Source organism: Parus major, chromosome 6 (genome assembly GCF_001522545.3).
Source record: "Parus major isolate Abel chromosome 6, Parus_major1.1, whole genome shotgun sequence".
Taxonomy (NCBI): Eukaryota; Metazoa; Chordata; class Aves; order Passeriformes; family Paridae; genus Parus; species Parus major.
This window is the reverse complement of record NC_031775.1, coordinates 22,740,845-22,759,035: the sequence shown is the minus strand read 5'-3', so window position 1 is coordinate 22,759,035 and position 18,191 is coordinate 22,740,845. Positions and strand designations below refer to the sequence as shown.

Sequence of the window (18,191 nt, the reverse complement as noted above, 5' to 3'; positions counted from 1 at the left end):
GGTGTCTCCTCTGCTAAGTGCCACTACCCTCTTCTGCCCATTCAGAGGGCTTCTAAATGGAGGATGCTGAGACACAGCCAGCAAAAATTGTTCCTTAGGCAATCTGCACCCCATTATCCTTTGATGGGATGGAAGGTGTCAGACCTATGGTGTACATGAAGTTCATACTTTGGTCAGGCCTAGAAGGAGTACTGGAATATACTTCTCCCTAGCATAGAGCTGTTTCCCTAACAAACACTGAATTAATAGTAATAGATAATCTGGTCATTTTATTTTCTTCTGTTTACATATAGTACATGATTTTTTAAGCTACAGCAAGTACCCCAACTTCATTTTTGATGGCTAACACCAAAATGAAAGGCTGCTTTTAAAACAACCTAACAAACCAGTATTATTTCTCTTTTTAAACTATCAGACTGTTAAATTTAGCAAATCAAGGGTTGGAAATCATCAAGAAATAAAAACCTGAGGTGTGACCAGAATTGTTTTTGTCAGTTGAGTAGAAGCAACAAGAATATTGGCCATTTGGGCTTTTTCTTGGCCTGTGTGTTCATCTTTGAGTCCTGTCCTAAAACTGTATAACAAAATGCTCTCTATTTATACTTCTATGCTGAAGCTTCTGCTTAATTTAAAACAGCCTGCAATCTGTATCTATTTAAGCAGAATGCTTAATTTCATGGCCAGCTTTAAGCACTTGCTGAATTCCTGATAAGGTGTTACAAACAGAATCATAAGCAGCCACAACATTTCACTTAGGCATTGCTTTCAGAGTGGCTGAATTTTCCTTGTAAGTGTATAAAAAAAAATACTAAAAATCATTGTTAGAAATAAGGACACCATAACTTGGTACTAGAAGGAAAATAAATCTGTATCTGAACCACTCTCCATGCCAAGTCCATGTTATCTCCTTTTCACAGCTGTAAACTGAATAACAGAACTGTGCCTGCTCATTTGCATAGATAGCAGAAATGGTAGATACTGAGGAAGAATGCACATTTTTCATTTAGCTTTTTCATTTAGCATACTGAACCTGGCCTTTTTGTGTGAAATACAACTGACTTGTATTGCAATATTGACCTACAAACAAAGTTGACATTATAAATTGTTTTCTTTTGTGCAGAGTTCATGCAGAAAATAGCAGATGTGGTGTCCTATATTCGCAGAGAAGTGCAGAAAAAGAAAGGTATTTCCATGTTCAAATGAAGCTAATAGATTTTTAGGCAGCACTGCTGATGTCTGGGAGTAATAATATGTGAGTACAGCTGGAAGCCACTGGTTAGAAAAACTCATCTCACACAGGCCTCTGTAAGACACATTGTTGGCAATCTTATGTGTGTTTACATGACAAAAGATTAATAGCTTTTGTGCTAAGTGACAGCCAAATTAAAAGCCTCGGGAGAAACAGTGGCAGTGGAAAGAATTTCTGTTCGTTCTAATTTAAATTGGAATAAGTGGTGCTAGAAGAGGTTCCCTACTGCTTAGGTTTAGCATTTCTTTAGAACTTCAATCACTCATAATTTATCCGAGTTAGGATTTAGGGGTTTGTCTCAAACACTTTGGTCTGGGCAGCACAGTACAAAAAAGACTGGATGAAGTTCAGCACTTTTCCACAAAAGTTGTTACAGTCTTAGTACATGACATAAAAAGTTGGTGTGAGAAAATGCTGTTTGTTCAGCCTGAGGAAAAGGAAATGAGTGATTTTACTATTGCTTTAGCTATCCAGTGAAAGGTTACAGAGAAGATACAAAGGACACAGTTTGCATTGACAGCAATTCTGGGTATATATTAGGAAATAAATACTTTCACAGTGAAGGTAGTCAGTTATTGGGACAAGTTGCCCAGAGAAGATATGGAATTTCCATTTTGGGGAATATTCAAACCTTAGCTGATATGACTCTAGACAATATAATCCAACTTTGAAGTTGGTTCTCCGTGAATTCGGCTCTATGCTGAGAAGGAGGTTGGATTAGAGGACTTGTAGAATCCCTTCCAATCTAAATGACTCTATGATCCTTTTACTCACAAATAAATAGTAAATTATCCCAGATTTAGAATTGCAACATATTTTTGAAATGAATTAAATTTGATATTTTATGTTTGCATTGTGCTTTCAGGTGGCAAACCAGGCAATCTGCAACAAACAGCTTTACTTGCCATGGCATTTTGTAATGAAGGACTGTATGCAGCTGGACATGTGAGGCATCCTTTATGCTTTTAACTAACTCTTGGTGTGTTAAAATCTACATTCAAATGGAATATATTTGCAGAGTTCACTGCAAAGACAGGAATTAGGAAAAAGTGAAGGGTTGAAGGACTAGAAAGTTCTTCTCTGGTGTTGACTATATTACTTTGTTAGAGGCTTGACACAAGGGAGCAGAGTGTGAAAATATTCCATTTTTGTACTCAAAGAAGCAATAAAAGAGGACAATCCTAGTTTTATCTGACAACAGAAAAGAAGGATGGATGAAAAATAAGAAAGGAGAGGAAATGGACAATAGAATTGCCAAATTATTTTGTGCAAAATCCAATCTGACAACGCCATTGTACATTCCTGCTTAAGTGGGAGACATATTCTTACACAGTCTCAAAAACAAAAATATGAAATCTAAAGCATTATCTAATGAGAAAGTCTGTTGTTATCAAACATGGACTGTCTGTAAGAATTGTATTAAAGAACGCTTTAATGTTCAACAGATTTATTATCTCAGTTTAGGGTCCTTTTGATTTAAACATACTAAAGACAAATGACACCATTGGTGATGGGATGCAGTTAAACTACTGCTCTAGTGATTTTCAGAAGATCTTGCAGTTCAGTTTGCCAGATAGTATAAGTGACATAGACCTCATGTGTGTTTGTACTTTTCTGCACAGGAAGGCATTTTAATCTTTTATCACATCAAAGATCTGCAGTATGAGATAAAAATCTGTGCTGATATCTCACAGCCCATATCCAGCCTCATATTTTCTCCTGATTACACCAGTCTGCTGCTTGTCACTGACCAGGTACAACATTTGAGATAACAGCACTACATAATGGGATATTCCTGGGATTCTATATGATTATGCTGATACTATTAGCACAAAGTGTTTAATGTAATCATGCAACAAATTATATCAGAGCTGAACACAATCCATTCTGTGTTTTTACTGCAAATTGGAAAGACTTTTAATGAAGCACAGAACAATTATCTACTACAGATGGTGGAATATAAAGTACCTAATGTTGATATTTCCCATCAGAAATCCTTGTGTGTGTACAGTTGAGTACATGTTTAGGGTCTCTCATGTGTGCAAGTCATGGATCTACTGTGAATGAATTCCAAGCTTGATGTGTGCCTGCACAGGAAGAAAAGTATAGCTTGGGTGGATCAGATCTACTGTGACTCTGCAGTAGAATTGCTCTCTATACAGACATGAAGTTTTGTGTTGGTGTAGAATATTTATTCATTTGTGCAGTAACATGAAATTGGGTGTCTTTAAATTCTTTCATTAAAACAATTTTGAGAAACAAAACTTCTTGAAAATATGAGTAGTTGGAGCACTCTAAAAGGAACTAATATCATCTTCAGCCAGGGTAAATTAATATAATCCACTAAACTCAGATGAACCCTACTGGGCGTTTTTTACCTCAGATCAGAATACAAAAGTTCAGAGTGAAGCTCAGAGAGATGGGGGTTTGTTTTTGAAGTCTTCAGAAGCTTCTAATGAAAAATTTCATAGTCCAGTGATGGATTATTTCTCTTTATTTGTCAGGGGACAGTCTATAGTTACAGACCTGCCCATAGTGGAGAAGCTGTCAAACTCTTGGACACATCCAGCAGTTGTTTTCTGGCAGCTGATTTTCTTACTCCAGGGAACAACTACTGTGTGGTAAGAAATTGTATTATTTGTAATATAGAATAGTGTCTCTTTTCAGGTAACTGGTGTGTTGCTAAGGCACAAAATGAAAAGCCTTGCAGAAGTCAGGATTGTTCTGATATTTGTTACAGTTATGTAACATCTCATTAAGGAAGTAAATGGCATTCAGTCAGCTATAGTCTATAAAAAGATCAGAACTTGCCTTGGAATGCAGGCTGGATAATTTATGTTGTATTGGTTCTGCTGCTGATTTGTGTGACTTAGATAGTTCAGGAAGATAGCTGAGCAAAAGATGGATTCAGTTCAGAGAACTGATGTTGTCCAACAATTGCTACTGATCTTTTCAGCCCTCTGCACAGATTGTAACATCCTGAGAGATACCTCTGTGCTGGGTCCAGGGACAAAGGCCTTACTCATGCACCCATCCATTCTTAGAAATTCCTTGCTTTCCATTGTCTTTTACTCCTGCAGGACATGTATTTTAGCCACCAGTTCATTTATGGGCCATGAATTCTCCAGGTAGCCAACCTAAAAAACCTGGGGTCATAGTCTATTAATTTGGTTGAACCTCTTTGTTCTCCATTAGCATGGTAATGCTAAATTTTACCTGTGTATGAGTAGTGTGAATGTTAAGTGATCTCTAGCCTTACCTCTTGTAAACCTTACTACTTGTAATTGTGCAATTACAAAATTACCTGGATAAAGGAAGAACTCGAGTATTATTTTGATCTCCATCATTTTTCATGTGAGAAAACAACACCTCTCCTCAAGGCCTTTCCTATGCAAATAAAATTATAAGCAGGTTGGTCCATTGCTGGCAGAATGTTGGGAATGCTAATATTGATCACGCTAACAAATTTTGCCCTGAATTATCTCATTCTGCTTAAAGCTGCAGGAATGAACAAAAATGACTGAAAGTATTCCTTAAGCAGATGTTCCTTGCAGAACCCGGATTTAATGAAAAGCTAAATAATCCCAGTTGAAACTAGTACCCCTTAATCTGCTATGCTCAGTGATTAGTTGAATCTATATTCTATAGATCACTAATCACTTCCAGACTATTTGGTTATTTCATCCTCTTTTGACTCTGTTTTTCTCTGTTCAACAGTCTGTAACAATTACAGGTGAAGTACAAGTTTGGTCCTTGGAAGATGGAACTTTCCTCAGCAAGCTAAACCTTGGTATTGAGGTACATATAACCAGGAGATTATATCCTGATAGTTAAAATTTTCTATATTTTTCTATTGATAGTGTAATATTCCACAGATTTTGATTGATCAGTGTTGAGGAAAGCTCAGTAATGTCTTTGAGCAACCCATGGATGAAATTTAAAGATTATCTTTCAGAATGTTTCCTTGAGCTAATCCTGTCATGTGTTTATCTTGACTACTAAGCAGAGGAAGCATTTCAGTCAAATGTCCTCATGATGCATCTTTAAGCACATCTTTGTAAAAAAATCTATATTTTTATGGTATTCCTTTTTTATTCTTCTTAATGAGTAACATAAAAGTTTCAAAAGTATGCCTAAATGCCTTGACTGATAATGAAAAACAGGTTTTAAGAAATGAGTTGATAAAAGTATTTCAAATTGTTAATGCTTTGTCCTGATTTATTGAATGCATCCTGAAGATGCATTCAAACCCTGAAATCTGACACAATAAAGAAAAAAAATCCCTTTCTATAACAGCTGTAAACACAACAGTGCACTCACTGTTTCATTTAGGTGAGACTTCTTTCACTTAAAATCTGGAGAGTGGATATAATGGTTGTTTTTTTCTCTGGAAAGAACAGAATTAAGTTCTGATAGATAAAATTTCAATTATGTCTCTAAATATTTTCATAGTTAAAAACATGTTTTTTTAAAATAAACTACTTGGGTTTTTCTCTTCAAATTTTAGGGACTTTTAAATAGCAAAGGAAATTACATACTAACAAATACCATAATATATAAAAATATGTTGAACTGTTAAGTATCTTCTACTTCTCAACTAGGCAACTTCTATGGCTTGCTGTCCCTCCTCCAACAGTGTTGCTGTAGGGACTCAAATAGGTCAAATCTGTTTCCTTGATGTTACCAAAGCTGAAGCTCCACGGGTTGTTCACAGAACTTTTCTTTCCAAACTTCCAGTGCTGTCTTTGCAGTAAGTATGTAGTAGAGTAGAGATATTGTCAATTTATTGTTTGAGCAATTATATTAGTTGAACAAAAAAAATTTGACATTTTTATTCTACAAATAAAAAATTTAAATATTTTAACAGCTTCTACACATTTTCAGTATATTCTGGATTGCTTGCAAGAGGTAGTAGCAGGATTCATGTGAGAGAAATGTAGTAAATCTGTATTTTAAGAAGGTTTAACTGAACACAAAAGATACTGATATATAAGGTAGTTTCTGAAAAATCACCATATGCAGTAACTATGAACAATTCCATGCATCTGACTTTAGAGGTTTATTTCTCACTGAATATAAATTTAAGGTTTTGTGAAATTAAGCTTTTTGGTGATCTCTTTCTATATGGTGGATTTTTGTTACTGTTGCTAATTATTCATTTACTTAAAGTCCTGGAGATTACCAGTCCTCTTGTAAGTAACTCTAGTGATCTAAAAGGCTTTTTTTGTTCGGTTGGATTATTTTGTTGGTTGGGTTTTCTCCCACCCCCAGTTACTGAAAAATCTGAGTGTTTTACTCTACTTTGAAAAAGATAGAATGGACTTTGAACTGTTAAACTTTAATATAAATCTGCCTTTTATTTGAGACTCAGATGTATCCCTTTTCACAGCTGAATAAGACAGAACTTTAAAAATAGATACAGAAAGCAACTTGTTCCAAATTAAATCAATGCAAAGGTGTGTTTTTTCAAAATAATATCAGGATCTGTGTAATAGTTTTATTTCTAAAAAAGCAGATGTAGAAGAAATTCTGACTTAACAAAGTTGTTAATGCAGACTGCTGTGGACTATGATCAGTTTGAGATTGATCACCCAGTCAATTAGAAACTGCACTCATAGCACTGGGCTTTATGTCTGGCCCTAAACCTGTAAACCCAGAAGCTGAAATTTATGTTTATGCACTCAGTCAAGTCAGCCTTTTATGAGAGTGAAATTATTTGACTCTTTTTATGGACTGTATTGAATTGATTTCTACTTGGATTTGCATTTTACCTAGTTATGATCAGAGTGGCCAGTTCCTCATTGCAAGAGCTACAGAAGGACACATCTTTATTCTAGATGCTCGTCCATCAAAATTATTCCAAGTTCTGGGATATATAGGTAATACATGTAACAATATTAACTATTTTCTTTTCTCTATTTTCTGTATTTTAAGTATACTTAAAGTCAGTGAGGCTAAGCCATTCATCTTCATTCTACTGATTTTTTGGAGGACTAAACATATTCTTCCCACCTGTTTTGTAAGGGCCAGAGTCCCTCTTGGGGTTTTTTGTTTTGGAGGGTCTGGTTGATTGGTTTTGTTTTTTTGCTTTTTTTTTCCCTTTGTAATTTTAGTTAGCAAATGTACCAATATTACCTTTCTTTCAGAGTATGTATAGGTCACAGGGAAAAGAATTGATTAGATGACAAACTGATCACAACTCTAGCACTAAAGCAATAGTGATGACAAAGAACTAAATAACTTTGTGAGAATTTGGACTAAAAACTGTTATGATCATTGTGTGAAATCTCCTGTTACAAATTTCTGCCACAGACATCTTTAAAATGGGGACTGCTGAAATTGTCAGCTTTGCTTGTTGATAGTAAGGAATAAAATATTATTTTAATATGATAATGAATTGTGAATTTATCTTTCCAAAAATCATATTCTTACAGACAATATCTGTGTGTATCAATATTCACCATAATTATAAGTATAAAGGATGATATTTTATAATTTTAATTGTTTTCACAAACAGCATTATATCTCCTTAAATAACTTTTGTAATTTGCCTGATCATATTCTCATGATCTGGAGGGTTTGTGCTTTATGTGGCAGTTATCAGCAAATAGGCTCAAAGTTGCTACAGTTCAAGCTAGATGGAAATTCAGATTTTATTATTTAATATAATAATAATGTGCTGGTGCTTAGGGATTCCCAGCACCCAGTGCCTCAAGTGGAGTTGAGTGCATGCAGGACTCCTGAGCTGTGCTCAGAACAGGGATCTCGTTTTGTGCCACAGGGTATCTTAGTAAAAACAATGTTACCATGCTGCAGTAACAGTTTCATTGATGTTCCTTACCTGCTTCAGTAGTGGCAGACGAAGTGCTCCATCTTTCTGTGCTTTCTGACATAAAGAATGACTTAGTTGAAGTGATGGTACTTCTTAATGTAGCAGAGGTCCAACGAGCAAGACTGGAAATTTTTCATCTGTCTTCAGCAATCATAACAGGTAAAAATTGAAATATATACTAATATTTTCTAAGGCAATAAGCCTAATGTCGGATTTGCAAGTTACTTACATTTAATTTTTAAGAGGCTTGCATTTTACAAACTTTTCTAAAACCAGTTTTATAGTTTTCAGCAAAGTGAGTGTTTTCTTTAAATATGCACTAATGTTGGACTTATTTTTGTGCCTAGTTTTAGGTACATAAAATGGGGCTTTATTTTCAAAGCTGATGAAGAGCTACAGTTATTGTCTTCATTTCAATTTTGTATCAGGTGCCTTGCCAGTCTTAATTTCAGGTGTCCCTTTAAAGCTCAAATTAGGGAACTAAAAAGAATAACATGCCCTTTTGAAGATGTGAACTGCAGTGTTTTAACCAATACCACCCAGCCTGTGTGTTCCTCATGACAGAGATTCCTAAAACAAGTTCTAGGTGGAGGCAATGGTGACATGAACCTGCATGCAAACTAATTGGCACTGCTGACATAATACTCAAGAAGCAGAGTAAATTAGTGTGTGCAAATAGTCCCATCAATGTGGTTAAGCTGTTTCTGGTACTTCTTTAGAGCCAGTAGAGCTAAAGCTCTGCTTCACGGCAATGTGCTGCATCAGCACAACTCACTGAGTTGGTGTTAAATCTATCTTAATTTCCCTGAAAACTGACATTGTGCTCACTCCTTGCTGAGGATCATTTTCATAATTACATGATAGACAAAGCACCTGTATTAGTGGTAGTCATGCCTCTTCCTCCCTTTTTTTTGTCAATTTTTTAGATAATGATAAGTATGTGAATGAACAAGGAATGTTTAATGCTAGTGACCTGAAAAAAGAGCAATATGATCTGGATTGCCCTTTGAGCTCAGCAGTCAGACTGAAGGATAACATTGTATATGGCTACTGCACCTCTGCACCTTTCATCTATAAATACCACCTCTCTGAAGAGGTAATTCTCCGAAGTTGCATTATTTTGGGTTGTGGTTAAATACCAGCAAAAAAAAGCTGCAGATGAAATTAATATAGGGGAGTATTATCTTAAAGAAATCCTCTCTCCACTAAAAATACCTACTCCATACATACTCATCAACTTTCAGTATTCTAGCACTTGCTCAGAAACCTGGCAAAAATAATGTCCTTGTTCTATTATGTTGGTTCTTAAAATCCACACAGCTTGCAGGCACTTTACAAGGGGATTCTGTGCTGGAGCTGTGGGTTTGTGCAGTCTGCTGAGTAACTTGGACATGCAGCTGCTGAAGGGACTGAGCCAACGTCAGCCCAGGACTCTCAGATGCAAACCCAGCCCAGCCTCACAGTGAAGCAGTGGGGGCTTCAGGAAGCCCCTGTCACTGCCTGCTGAGGAACTGCAGCTCTCTGCAGCTCAGAGGTCTCCCACACTTTAAGAGTCAAGGCAGATAAAAAGGTGAATTCTAAAGGTCACGATTCCTCCTTAGCATGTCCCATCCTTTCTGAGGTTCCAAGAAATTCCAGGCTCAAACTGAACCCAGACCTTTTTGCAGAGATGAGAAGCAAATCAGCAGCACAGCAATAGCACGACTTCCTCAGCTCAGTAATCCAACAACAGTTTAAACTGCAATGCATGTGGTAACCCACAAACCCCTCATTAATTTTCTCAAAATGGCATAGATATCATCTGAACTGCTCCTAACCTTTTGCTTGTTTGGCAGAATAAGCTGGAAGATCCATCAGTATTTTCATCAGAAAAAAAAATTCCTAGCAAACAGTTTGGATCAGGTTTGCTCTGTTTATCACCCAGCAGCCAGTGGCTGGCAGCAGCAGCCAAGGATGGTGTTTTGTTTATCTACAATACTTCTACTCTGGTAGGTGGGCGTCTGGGCAAAGGCTTTGTTTGATTTACATGAGAAAAAAGTGTGAAAATTACTTTCTTTAACTGTAAATTCCTCATTTGTATATAAGGTGTTTGAGAAAAAATTATGTTGAAAACTGGCATACCATTATACAAGACAATTGTTTTTATCATGAATGTGTATACAATAATACAAACCACTTCTTTCCTTCTTCAGTAAATCTTAGTGTACTACATTTTGCTACTGTTCTTACCTCCTGCAAAATCAATATGCTACAAACTTGTCTCATGTGTAGTCAAACTTTTTAAACTTAAAACCCCTAGTATTTTATGTACTTTGTATTGCCATTTTGGACTGACTTTTATCAAAAAATAATAAAGAAAACCACATTAAAATGTTTTTACAATTTAAATCATAAAAATAATTTAAAGACATATTCCATTATAAAAATGTATTTGCTGATACTGCTTCTATGACTTCTCTAGGATATACTTGCTCAAAAGCATTGTCAGTCATATCAAGGAGGGGGAATCAGATCCATGGTATTCTCCCTGGATGGCAAGTTCATCCTGGTTAACGGTGAAAATGATTGTGCCCTGGTGTGTCTGAAGTGGAAGTATGTATAAAGTGGCAGACTAATACTGATTGTGTCATTTCTTGTATCCTGATAGATTCATTTTTGCATCTACTTGTGATTCCAGACTTCCTTTTTCAGTCTTAAAGTAAGAAGAAGAATTGAATAGAAATAAAGTAATTCCTCTCATCTTTAGAAGCAGTCTGGCCTCTCTAGCTCAGGAAAAGTCTCACACTTTGGGTCTGATTGCAGCACAAGATATAGGAATATCTTTGGAGAAGTATTGCTTGATACTTCTTATCATTTTCAAATCAGCTCTGGAAAGGGCTCTCTGGGGATGTAAGGGGTGTAATCTCCTGCAATACTATTTTAATTCAGCAATCAGGAGACATCTCAGCTTTAATGGGAATTCTACTGTGGCTATAGAGAGCTCTTAGCAGACATTAGGAGTAGGAGACACTTGAAAGTACAGCTTTTCTGTGGGAAAATAGATGTTCAGTTAGATACATAGATTAAAGATGACTCTGTCAGAGCAATATTTCTTATATGGGTAATGCACCTTTCAGAATTTTTACTTCTGTGGAGTTCACTTAATTATGCAGTTCTAGAGCTCAAACAATTCAAAAAATACTGACTATGCATTTTTAAACAACTTAATAATTGTGTTATAAAGAATATTTAATACTTTGTCTTTTTCCATAATACACAAAAAATACATCAATTTGCTTTCTATTTACCAGGGAGATAAAGGAAACTGAAGTTGAGGAAGCTGCTCTTTACTGGCAATCTCTGCTTAATATACTGAACAAGTCTACTTCAAATGAAAATTCTGTTTTAAAATCTATGGCAGAATGGAAGTTTGACCCAGAATCCACATCAAAATCGTTTCCAGTAAAGAAATTTTATGGTGCTTTCTTTATTTTTATGGGGGAGAAAAAAGTTTGATTATTATCCTAAAATTGTACATGATAAAAATTGCCCTTAATACACTGATCCTTTTGTTAAAATGAAAGAATACCCCTGAGGATAGGCTGAATATGCTTAAATAGTAATTTGTAGAAGAGTATGATCAAAGAAATAGGATATTTATAAGAAGATGACATTCACATCTTCAGTTTCACTTGGTTTCCTCAGCCACAAAAAACTCTGTGAAAGTCAGTTTCTCCTCATGTGAAGTTACATGTCCTTCCCAGTGTGATGTTACTGCTATACATTGTGTGTTACTAACTGTATGTTTTTCTATTGAAATCAATCAAAATAGAGATTACATAGATTAGTCCAGTCAATCATTTGAGTCAAAAGGCTTTGCATAATAGCAAGGGTTTGCAGGATTAGATCTGGGGACTGGTTAGCAACAAAAATATAACACTCTAATTTGGTGGTGGTGGTGTTTCTAATGGGAGTCCACTTTTTCTTTCATTTCCATCTTTCTTTCACTCGCTCTCTGTTGCTGTTGGACACGAAATGAGTCACATGGACACAGCTCGAGATGTGGTGAAGGAAGGAGAGAACTTTATTTTTTCTCTCAGAATTTATAGGTTTCTGACCATGGCCAGGGATTGGATGGTCAGGATAACATCTTCCCAACCACACTGGCCATGAGAGATGTCCATCAAAAGATGTGTATCAGAAAGAATGTATACATATCTATGTTTACAGTTACTGTCCTGGGAAAGTCTTTAGAAACTATGTCAACAAGATTGAAAAACTGAGTTTTCAGGGTGATAGCTCTCTAAGTACCTGAGCTAGATGTTTATAGCCTTAATATAAATGTCAGAAGGCACCACTGAAATCTTTTAATGCACAGGTGACAGAAGAAGATGGAAACGTCACAAATACCGATGACACGACATGGATAGGCCAGAAAATACAGAAGGTACTTTCACAGAACAAGTATTAATCAAAACTAGAGTTGTCAGGGGTCATTACTTGGAGTTCCAAAGTATTTGCTGTAAAGGGATCTAGTTTCGAAAGCTTTTCTCCATTTGGACCTCTCTATCCATTGCAATCTAGACTTTTAGGAATTCTAGACCAAGGTTATAAGTACATCAGAGAAGGTTTGTAGCACAATAGGAGCTCTGAAAACCAAAACACCACTTCTACACAAGGAATAAGCAAAAGAAAACAAAGGGAAAAAAAGCCTTTCAAATTCTCTGCTTTTAGAAACTTAAAAGATTTTTTTATACTAAAAATGTCAAAAAGTTGCACAAAAGATTATTACCAGAAACCAAGCAGGTTACTCAATGAAAAATGAAAATAATAAAAATTATCAACAATGAAAAATCTAAGGATTGAAAAAATCTGGGGGTAGGCTGTATGCAGTTCAATGTGTCTATAAGCATTGCACTTGCAATTACGTCTTTCTTTAGTATTTTCTTTTTTTCAAGCACTATTGCTGTACAACCAGTTTACAGTGTGACCTGGCTATAAAATCTGTTTTCTCTTGTGCAATTCTGAGGATCATTCTATTGAATTAGGGCTGTGTCAGTTTCAGTTATTAACCCCTCTGGCATTTTATTTTCTGTACAGATAATAGTCCTTGTGATTGCTTCAGTATTTTTTTTTCTCTTGCCTTTTTTTTTTTTTGCTTTTCAACAATGCATTTATTGTGTGTCAGGTTATGAGAGAAGACACTCGGAGGTTTGCTAACCAGAAGGAAGAGCTGCAAATGGGAATGAAAAAGCTGCGTGAAACTGTGAGTTTCTTACAAGGGTAATGGCTCAGCTTCCCCATTTTGTTTACAAGAACACTTATTTTATGGCTGTGAGCTCTAGTGCTCAGTTACATTTTTGTCATAAACTCTGAGCAGACAGGTATTAAAGAGATGTGTTTCTTCAGGGACCAGTGCTGAAACTGCCAGGAGCTACTGTCTGCTTCTCAGTTTCCTTTGCTCCAGATGGATATTTTGTACCACCTTCATACCTGAACTATCTGTTCCCTCAGCAGGCTAATTTCTGCCTGTGTAACAATCTTCCATTATAGAAAAGACTGTCCTCTCCTTTTTCTTCTGCTTCTTCCTATAAGGCAGTTAAAAGTGCAGGTAATTAAAATTATTTTCTTTGATACCAAGTTCTATGGTTTTAAAAATAGCATTTCCTCTATTCACATTCAAATTACTTTTTATTCCTTATATTTAAAAAAAAAAAAAAACAGATTCAGAAAATGATGCATGAAAATGAGCAGGTACCAGACATTGAGAAACTCGAGTACTGGGAATTCAACCTGGATTTAGAAGAACAGGAACGAGTGCAAGCAGAGGCTGAAGAAGACGTGGCCAGGGTATGGCAGAATGGGGGAACATTTTAAAACTATCAGTGGAAAGGAGAAAAATAAGTGAATAACCGAGGATTATCTCAAATTTGCTGTCCAATTCTGAGAAGCAGAAAAACACAAAAGTATTTAAAGTCACTTTTTGAAGCAGGTGAAACTGCTGATGCAGACAAGGCAAGTGGGAGTATGATTTATGCCAGACACTATAAATCTCACACTGTGGCCTTGGGCATGTTGCTTAAGTCCTAGGATGCTTTTCTTCACATGGAAAACGATGCCTTCAGTACTATGCAGATAGTTTTTGGAGAAGATAGTGCTGATAGTCTAAGATGAGGAAATATTGGATAATTCATTTCATTTGTTAGTCTTTTTTCAGTAACTCAATGGAAATTGTCCATATATTTTTACTTTGCACCACATCCTGTTCTTTTCTGTGTCTTGAAAGGCAAGAAGGGAGATTGAGATGGAGAATTTATTCCACTGCTATTTGCAGGACTTAATCAAATATGAGTGCTGGGATGTCATGTGTGTAAAAGGACGTGCAGTTAAGGTAACCTCTGCTTTCTAAGACATTTTCTGCAGTAGTTTATTTATTCCTTAAGTTATGGAGACAAAATAACACATTTCTGATTTGCTTATGGTGTGGGAAAAACTACTTCCCAATGCTCAGGGAAATCTTTTATTCTGTTAATTTTGTCTGAGCCTGGTGAATTTTACTTTCTAAGGTGGAAAATAGTGCTGATAAGCAGATAGGCAACTCTTTAATTCCTTGATCTCTGACAATGTATTTACACACTGTTGCTAAAAGGAGAAGTAAATACTATTTTTCTTTGTCAATACATATGACTTCTGCTACAGAGAACATAAAGGCAAAATTTAACCCTGATTTTGCCTACTTTAAATGGAGGTAGATGCGTCAAATTGATGATACTGGATTATCCGAAGGGTAGTGAAAGACCAAGTCATTTTACAAAAAAAAAACCCAGAACAAACTAGTTCTGGTTTAATTCTGTGGACAAGGATGGATAAAGAGACTGCACCTGTAGATTATTTTTTAAAACTGTATTAAATACATTGTCTGTACTAATTGATCCTCCATTTTATTCCTGATTTTAAGCAGTCTGTAGCTGTTTACCATTCAGGTATTGAACAAATGAACTGATAGAAGCATTCTGAAAAACTTCTTACTTTGGGTTTTTTTATTAATTTGAGCAGTGCTTCCATGTGGATTGTCAAGTGAGTAATTATCCACTGAAGGAACGTAGTAAAGAAGAGCTGGAAACTTTGAAGAAAGTTCTCCAGTTAAAGAAGACCGGGACAGCTGATCTTAAGGTACAGATCATGATCTTCTGTGCTGGCATCTTATCACTTCTTTATCTAGTTACATTCCTAAGGCCCATTTGCTTGCTGTAGAAGTTGGCCAAAAAAAATTTAAAAACATAAATAAAAGTAAAACGTTGTTTAAAAAAGTACTAATCTTAGATAATCACAGAATAGCTGAGGTTAGAAGAGCCCTTTGGAAGTTATCTATTTATGCATTCCTGGAGCATTTACTCAGGGCTATGTCCAGTGAGCCTTGGAATATCTCCATGGTGAATGAATCCATAAACTCTCTGGGCTACCTTTTCTCATTTTTGATAACCTTCACAGGAAAAAGAACCCCCCAAGCCTTCTCCTTCCCAAGGGTAAACAATTCCAGTTCTTTCAGTCTGTCCTCACATATAAAATGTTTAAAATCTTTCCTGGTGTTAGTGGCCTATCACTGAACTTAATTCAGTATTCCCAGTGTTGTACTGGGGAACCTACAAATGGACCCAATATTCCACATATAATCATTTCAACTGATATTATTTTGATCACTGAGCTTAATTGAAGAATATAAACTCTAGAAATTATTTCTTTGTGTGCCACTGGATCATGTACAAACTTAACACAGTTGCTGTTTCTGATATGCAGGCTCAGGAGACAAATCTTGAGGTTGACTCTGAGACTGCTTTATCTGAGGAAGAAGGAGAGAAGGCAGCAGAAGTGGATGAGGATGGTGCACCTCACTGCCTAAGTGGAAGCCTGAGCTCTCAGTATGGTGGGGACACATCTGTCCTATACCATCAATGTGACTTACATACCAAGGAGCAGAAACTCAATCAGATAATATTATTGAAGGTGATATCTTCTGAAATCTCTCTTACTGCAGTGACACTCTTGAATCTGTTGGTTTTTACAGCAGTCATAGCCACTGTGACTATTTTGGACATACTGACACTAAACAATGGAGAGTTGCACCAGTCTCTGAGTAACTGAGACAAAAGCTGATAAATACACATAGTGCTGTGGATTTGCCAGCTTGGGTTTGGAAGAACAAGATTTCATGAAATTGGTTATCCAATTTCAGGGTATCTGTATCCTTTTCATGGTGCATTTTAGTAAATTGATACAGTAAGAGAGACATATGCTTCGCCCTCTCTAAAGTTCTACTTTTCTTTGTTGAGATCAATTCTTTATGCTAAAAGAAATTTTTATCCACTAAGAATACATGCTTTTAAAGAGGGTTATAAGGTCTGATGTTCTTAAAAAGTCAGTTTCCAATGTTTATTTGTTTAATAGGCACATTTTACTTACATATGACAGAGAATCACATGGAAGCATATTGAAACTGCAGGTTGCATCAGGAAAGTATATCCTTTGCCTCCCTGCACCTGTGATTTGCAGGTCACATATTTTTATTTTGAAGCTCCTCCTTTCAGCTGAAGAGGGACAAAAAAAAGCAAATAGAGGACAGTCTAAATTTTTATCTAGCTTTGGCAGCAGCATGTTTCTTTCAGACTCTTTCTTAAATACCAAATGTGTAGAAGAAAATTAACAAAAATTTCTAGGGAAAAAAAAAGAAAAAAGAGATCATCTGCCTAAGTCCATTTAACAAAGCTTGAATTCTGTGCTTAGGATTTTCACAAAATGGGTTTACCAGTTTATCTCCTTGTCAGACACAAATACACACATTCATGATGCTGATGGCTTGAGGAGTAGTGTATAAACACAGGTGGATGTGACCTGAACAGTACTGCTGTTTCCTTTTTCGGTATTCCAGGACATCATTTACAAAGTGAAAACTGCTTTTAATGAGGAATTTGACATAGTTGTACAAAAAAAGGAGCAGGAGATAGCACGAGTGAAAGAAAGAAACCTGAAGATCCAAGAAATCTTGGAACAGCTTGAACTTCAGGAGGAAGTGTGGGAGCCAGTCCTTACAGATGATGAGATGCCAGAGCGAGCACTCACTGTTCAGGATTCAGAGGTGTCTGAAAAGTGCATCTTTGTATTTCACCCATTCAAACCCAGCTCTCTAATTCTTCTCATTTCCAAACATTGTGTTCAAGCAGATGTGTCTGTATACTAAAAACCATCCTTTTGGTTCATTTTCTTTCCTTTCCTTTTTAAGGAGAAAAGCCTTAATAAGTCAATCTGAAGTGAAAAAATGTATACCAACTCAATTTATTGCTGTTAAAAGTTTCCAAAAGGCCCATAAATTAGATAGAAATTCTTGTTCCTGACATTCAAATTGGGCTTTCAGGAATTGCTTCCATAGTTAAGGATTTCTGTTTTCTCTGTGTGCCATTTTGAAACAAAGTAGTTTTAAACTAAAAATCTAAGTATTAAAGCATACTTAGTAATGTACTTATAAATTCAATTACTTATATACAAAGAAACACCATAGTTCTTATGCAATATATTCCACTGATCTTATTTGCTCATGTGATCAATCTTTTCCCATTTACCTTTGCTCTCTCACCAGTCCATGTTATCCCACTGTAAGAAAAGGCATATACAAAACACAACTAATATCAACAAAAGTGATGGTGGTTTATATTTTAGGTTATTTAAATGTAGTTTCTTTAGCTGTTCAAAAGGAGAATTTTCATCTTGAGGAATATTGTCATAGAGCACAGATACAGCAAGCATTGAAAATTTGTGTTACACCATTGTCATGGTTTAACCCCAGACAGCAACTATGCACCACACAGCTGCTCACTCACTGCCTCATCTCACCAGAGTGAGGGAAACAACTGGAAGGGTATAAGTGAGAAAACTCGTGGGTTGAGATTAGAACAGTTTAACTGGAATAAAATATAATGACAACAATGATAGTCATAATGTAATTAATGCAATTAAAACATAATCATAAATATAACTGACAGAAAATTAATAAAAATATAAGTAAATAAAACCCAAGAAAAACAACTGCTCACCACCAACACACCAATCCCCAGGCTGTGGGATGCACTGTACACCAGC

At 36.0% G+C, this 18,191-nt stretch overlaps 1 protein-coding gene across 3 annotated transcripts in view; it reads left to right on the top strand.

Annotated features, from left to right (window-relative positions):
• CFAP43 (cilia and flagella associated protein 43) overlaps positions 1-18,191 on the top strand; it is a 42,281-nt gene that overhangs the window by 12,603 nt on the left and 11,487 nt on the right. For 2 of the 3 annotated variants that reach the window (XM_033515503.1, XM_015632780.1), the window contains exons 7-25: positions 1,121-1,183; positions 2,115-2,194; positions 2,872-3,003; positions 3,754-3,870; positions 4,967-5,047; positions 5,851-5,999; positions 7,025-7,128; positions 8,100-8,240; positions 9,008-9,177; positions 9,917-10,069; positions 10,543-10,673; positions 11,372-11,522; positions 12,439-12,507; positions 13,249-13,326; positions 13,785-13,910; positions 14,347-14,451; positions 15,117-15,233; positions 15,858-16,064; positions 16,987-17,193. In XM_033515503.1, the coding sequence (XP_033371394.1) occupies positions 1,121-1,183; positions 2,115-2,194; positions 2,872-3,003; positions 3,754-3,870; positions 4,967-5,047; positions 5,851-5,999; positions 7,025-7,128; positions 8,100-8,240; positions 9,008-9,177; positions 9,917-10,069; positions 10,543-10,673; positions 11,372-11,522; positions 12,439-12,507; positions 13,249-13,326; positions 13,785-13,910; positions 14,347-14,451; positions 15,117-15,233; positions 15,858-16,064; positions 16,987-17,193 (2,381 nt within the window). The remainder of the gene's footprint in view (positions 1-1,120; positions 1,184-2,114; positions 2,195-2,871; positions 3,004-3,753; positions 3,871-4,966; positions 5,048-5,850; positions 6,000-7,024; positions 7,129-8,099; positions 8,241-9,007; positions 9,178-9,916; positions 10,070-10,542; positions 10,674-11,371; positions 11,523-12,438; positions 12,508-13,248; positions 13,327-13,784; positions 13,911-14,346; positions 14,452-15,116; positions 15,234-15,857; positions 16,065-16,986; positions 17,194-18,191) is intronic. The other variant, XM_033515504.1, reaches the window with a different exon arrangement.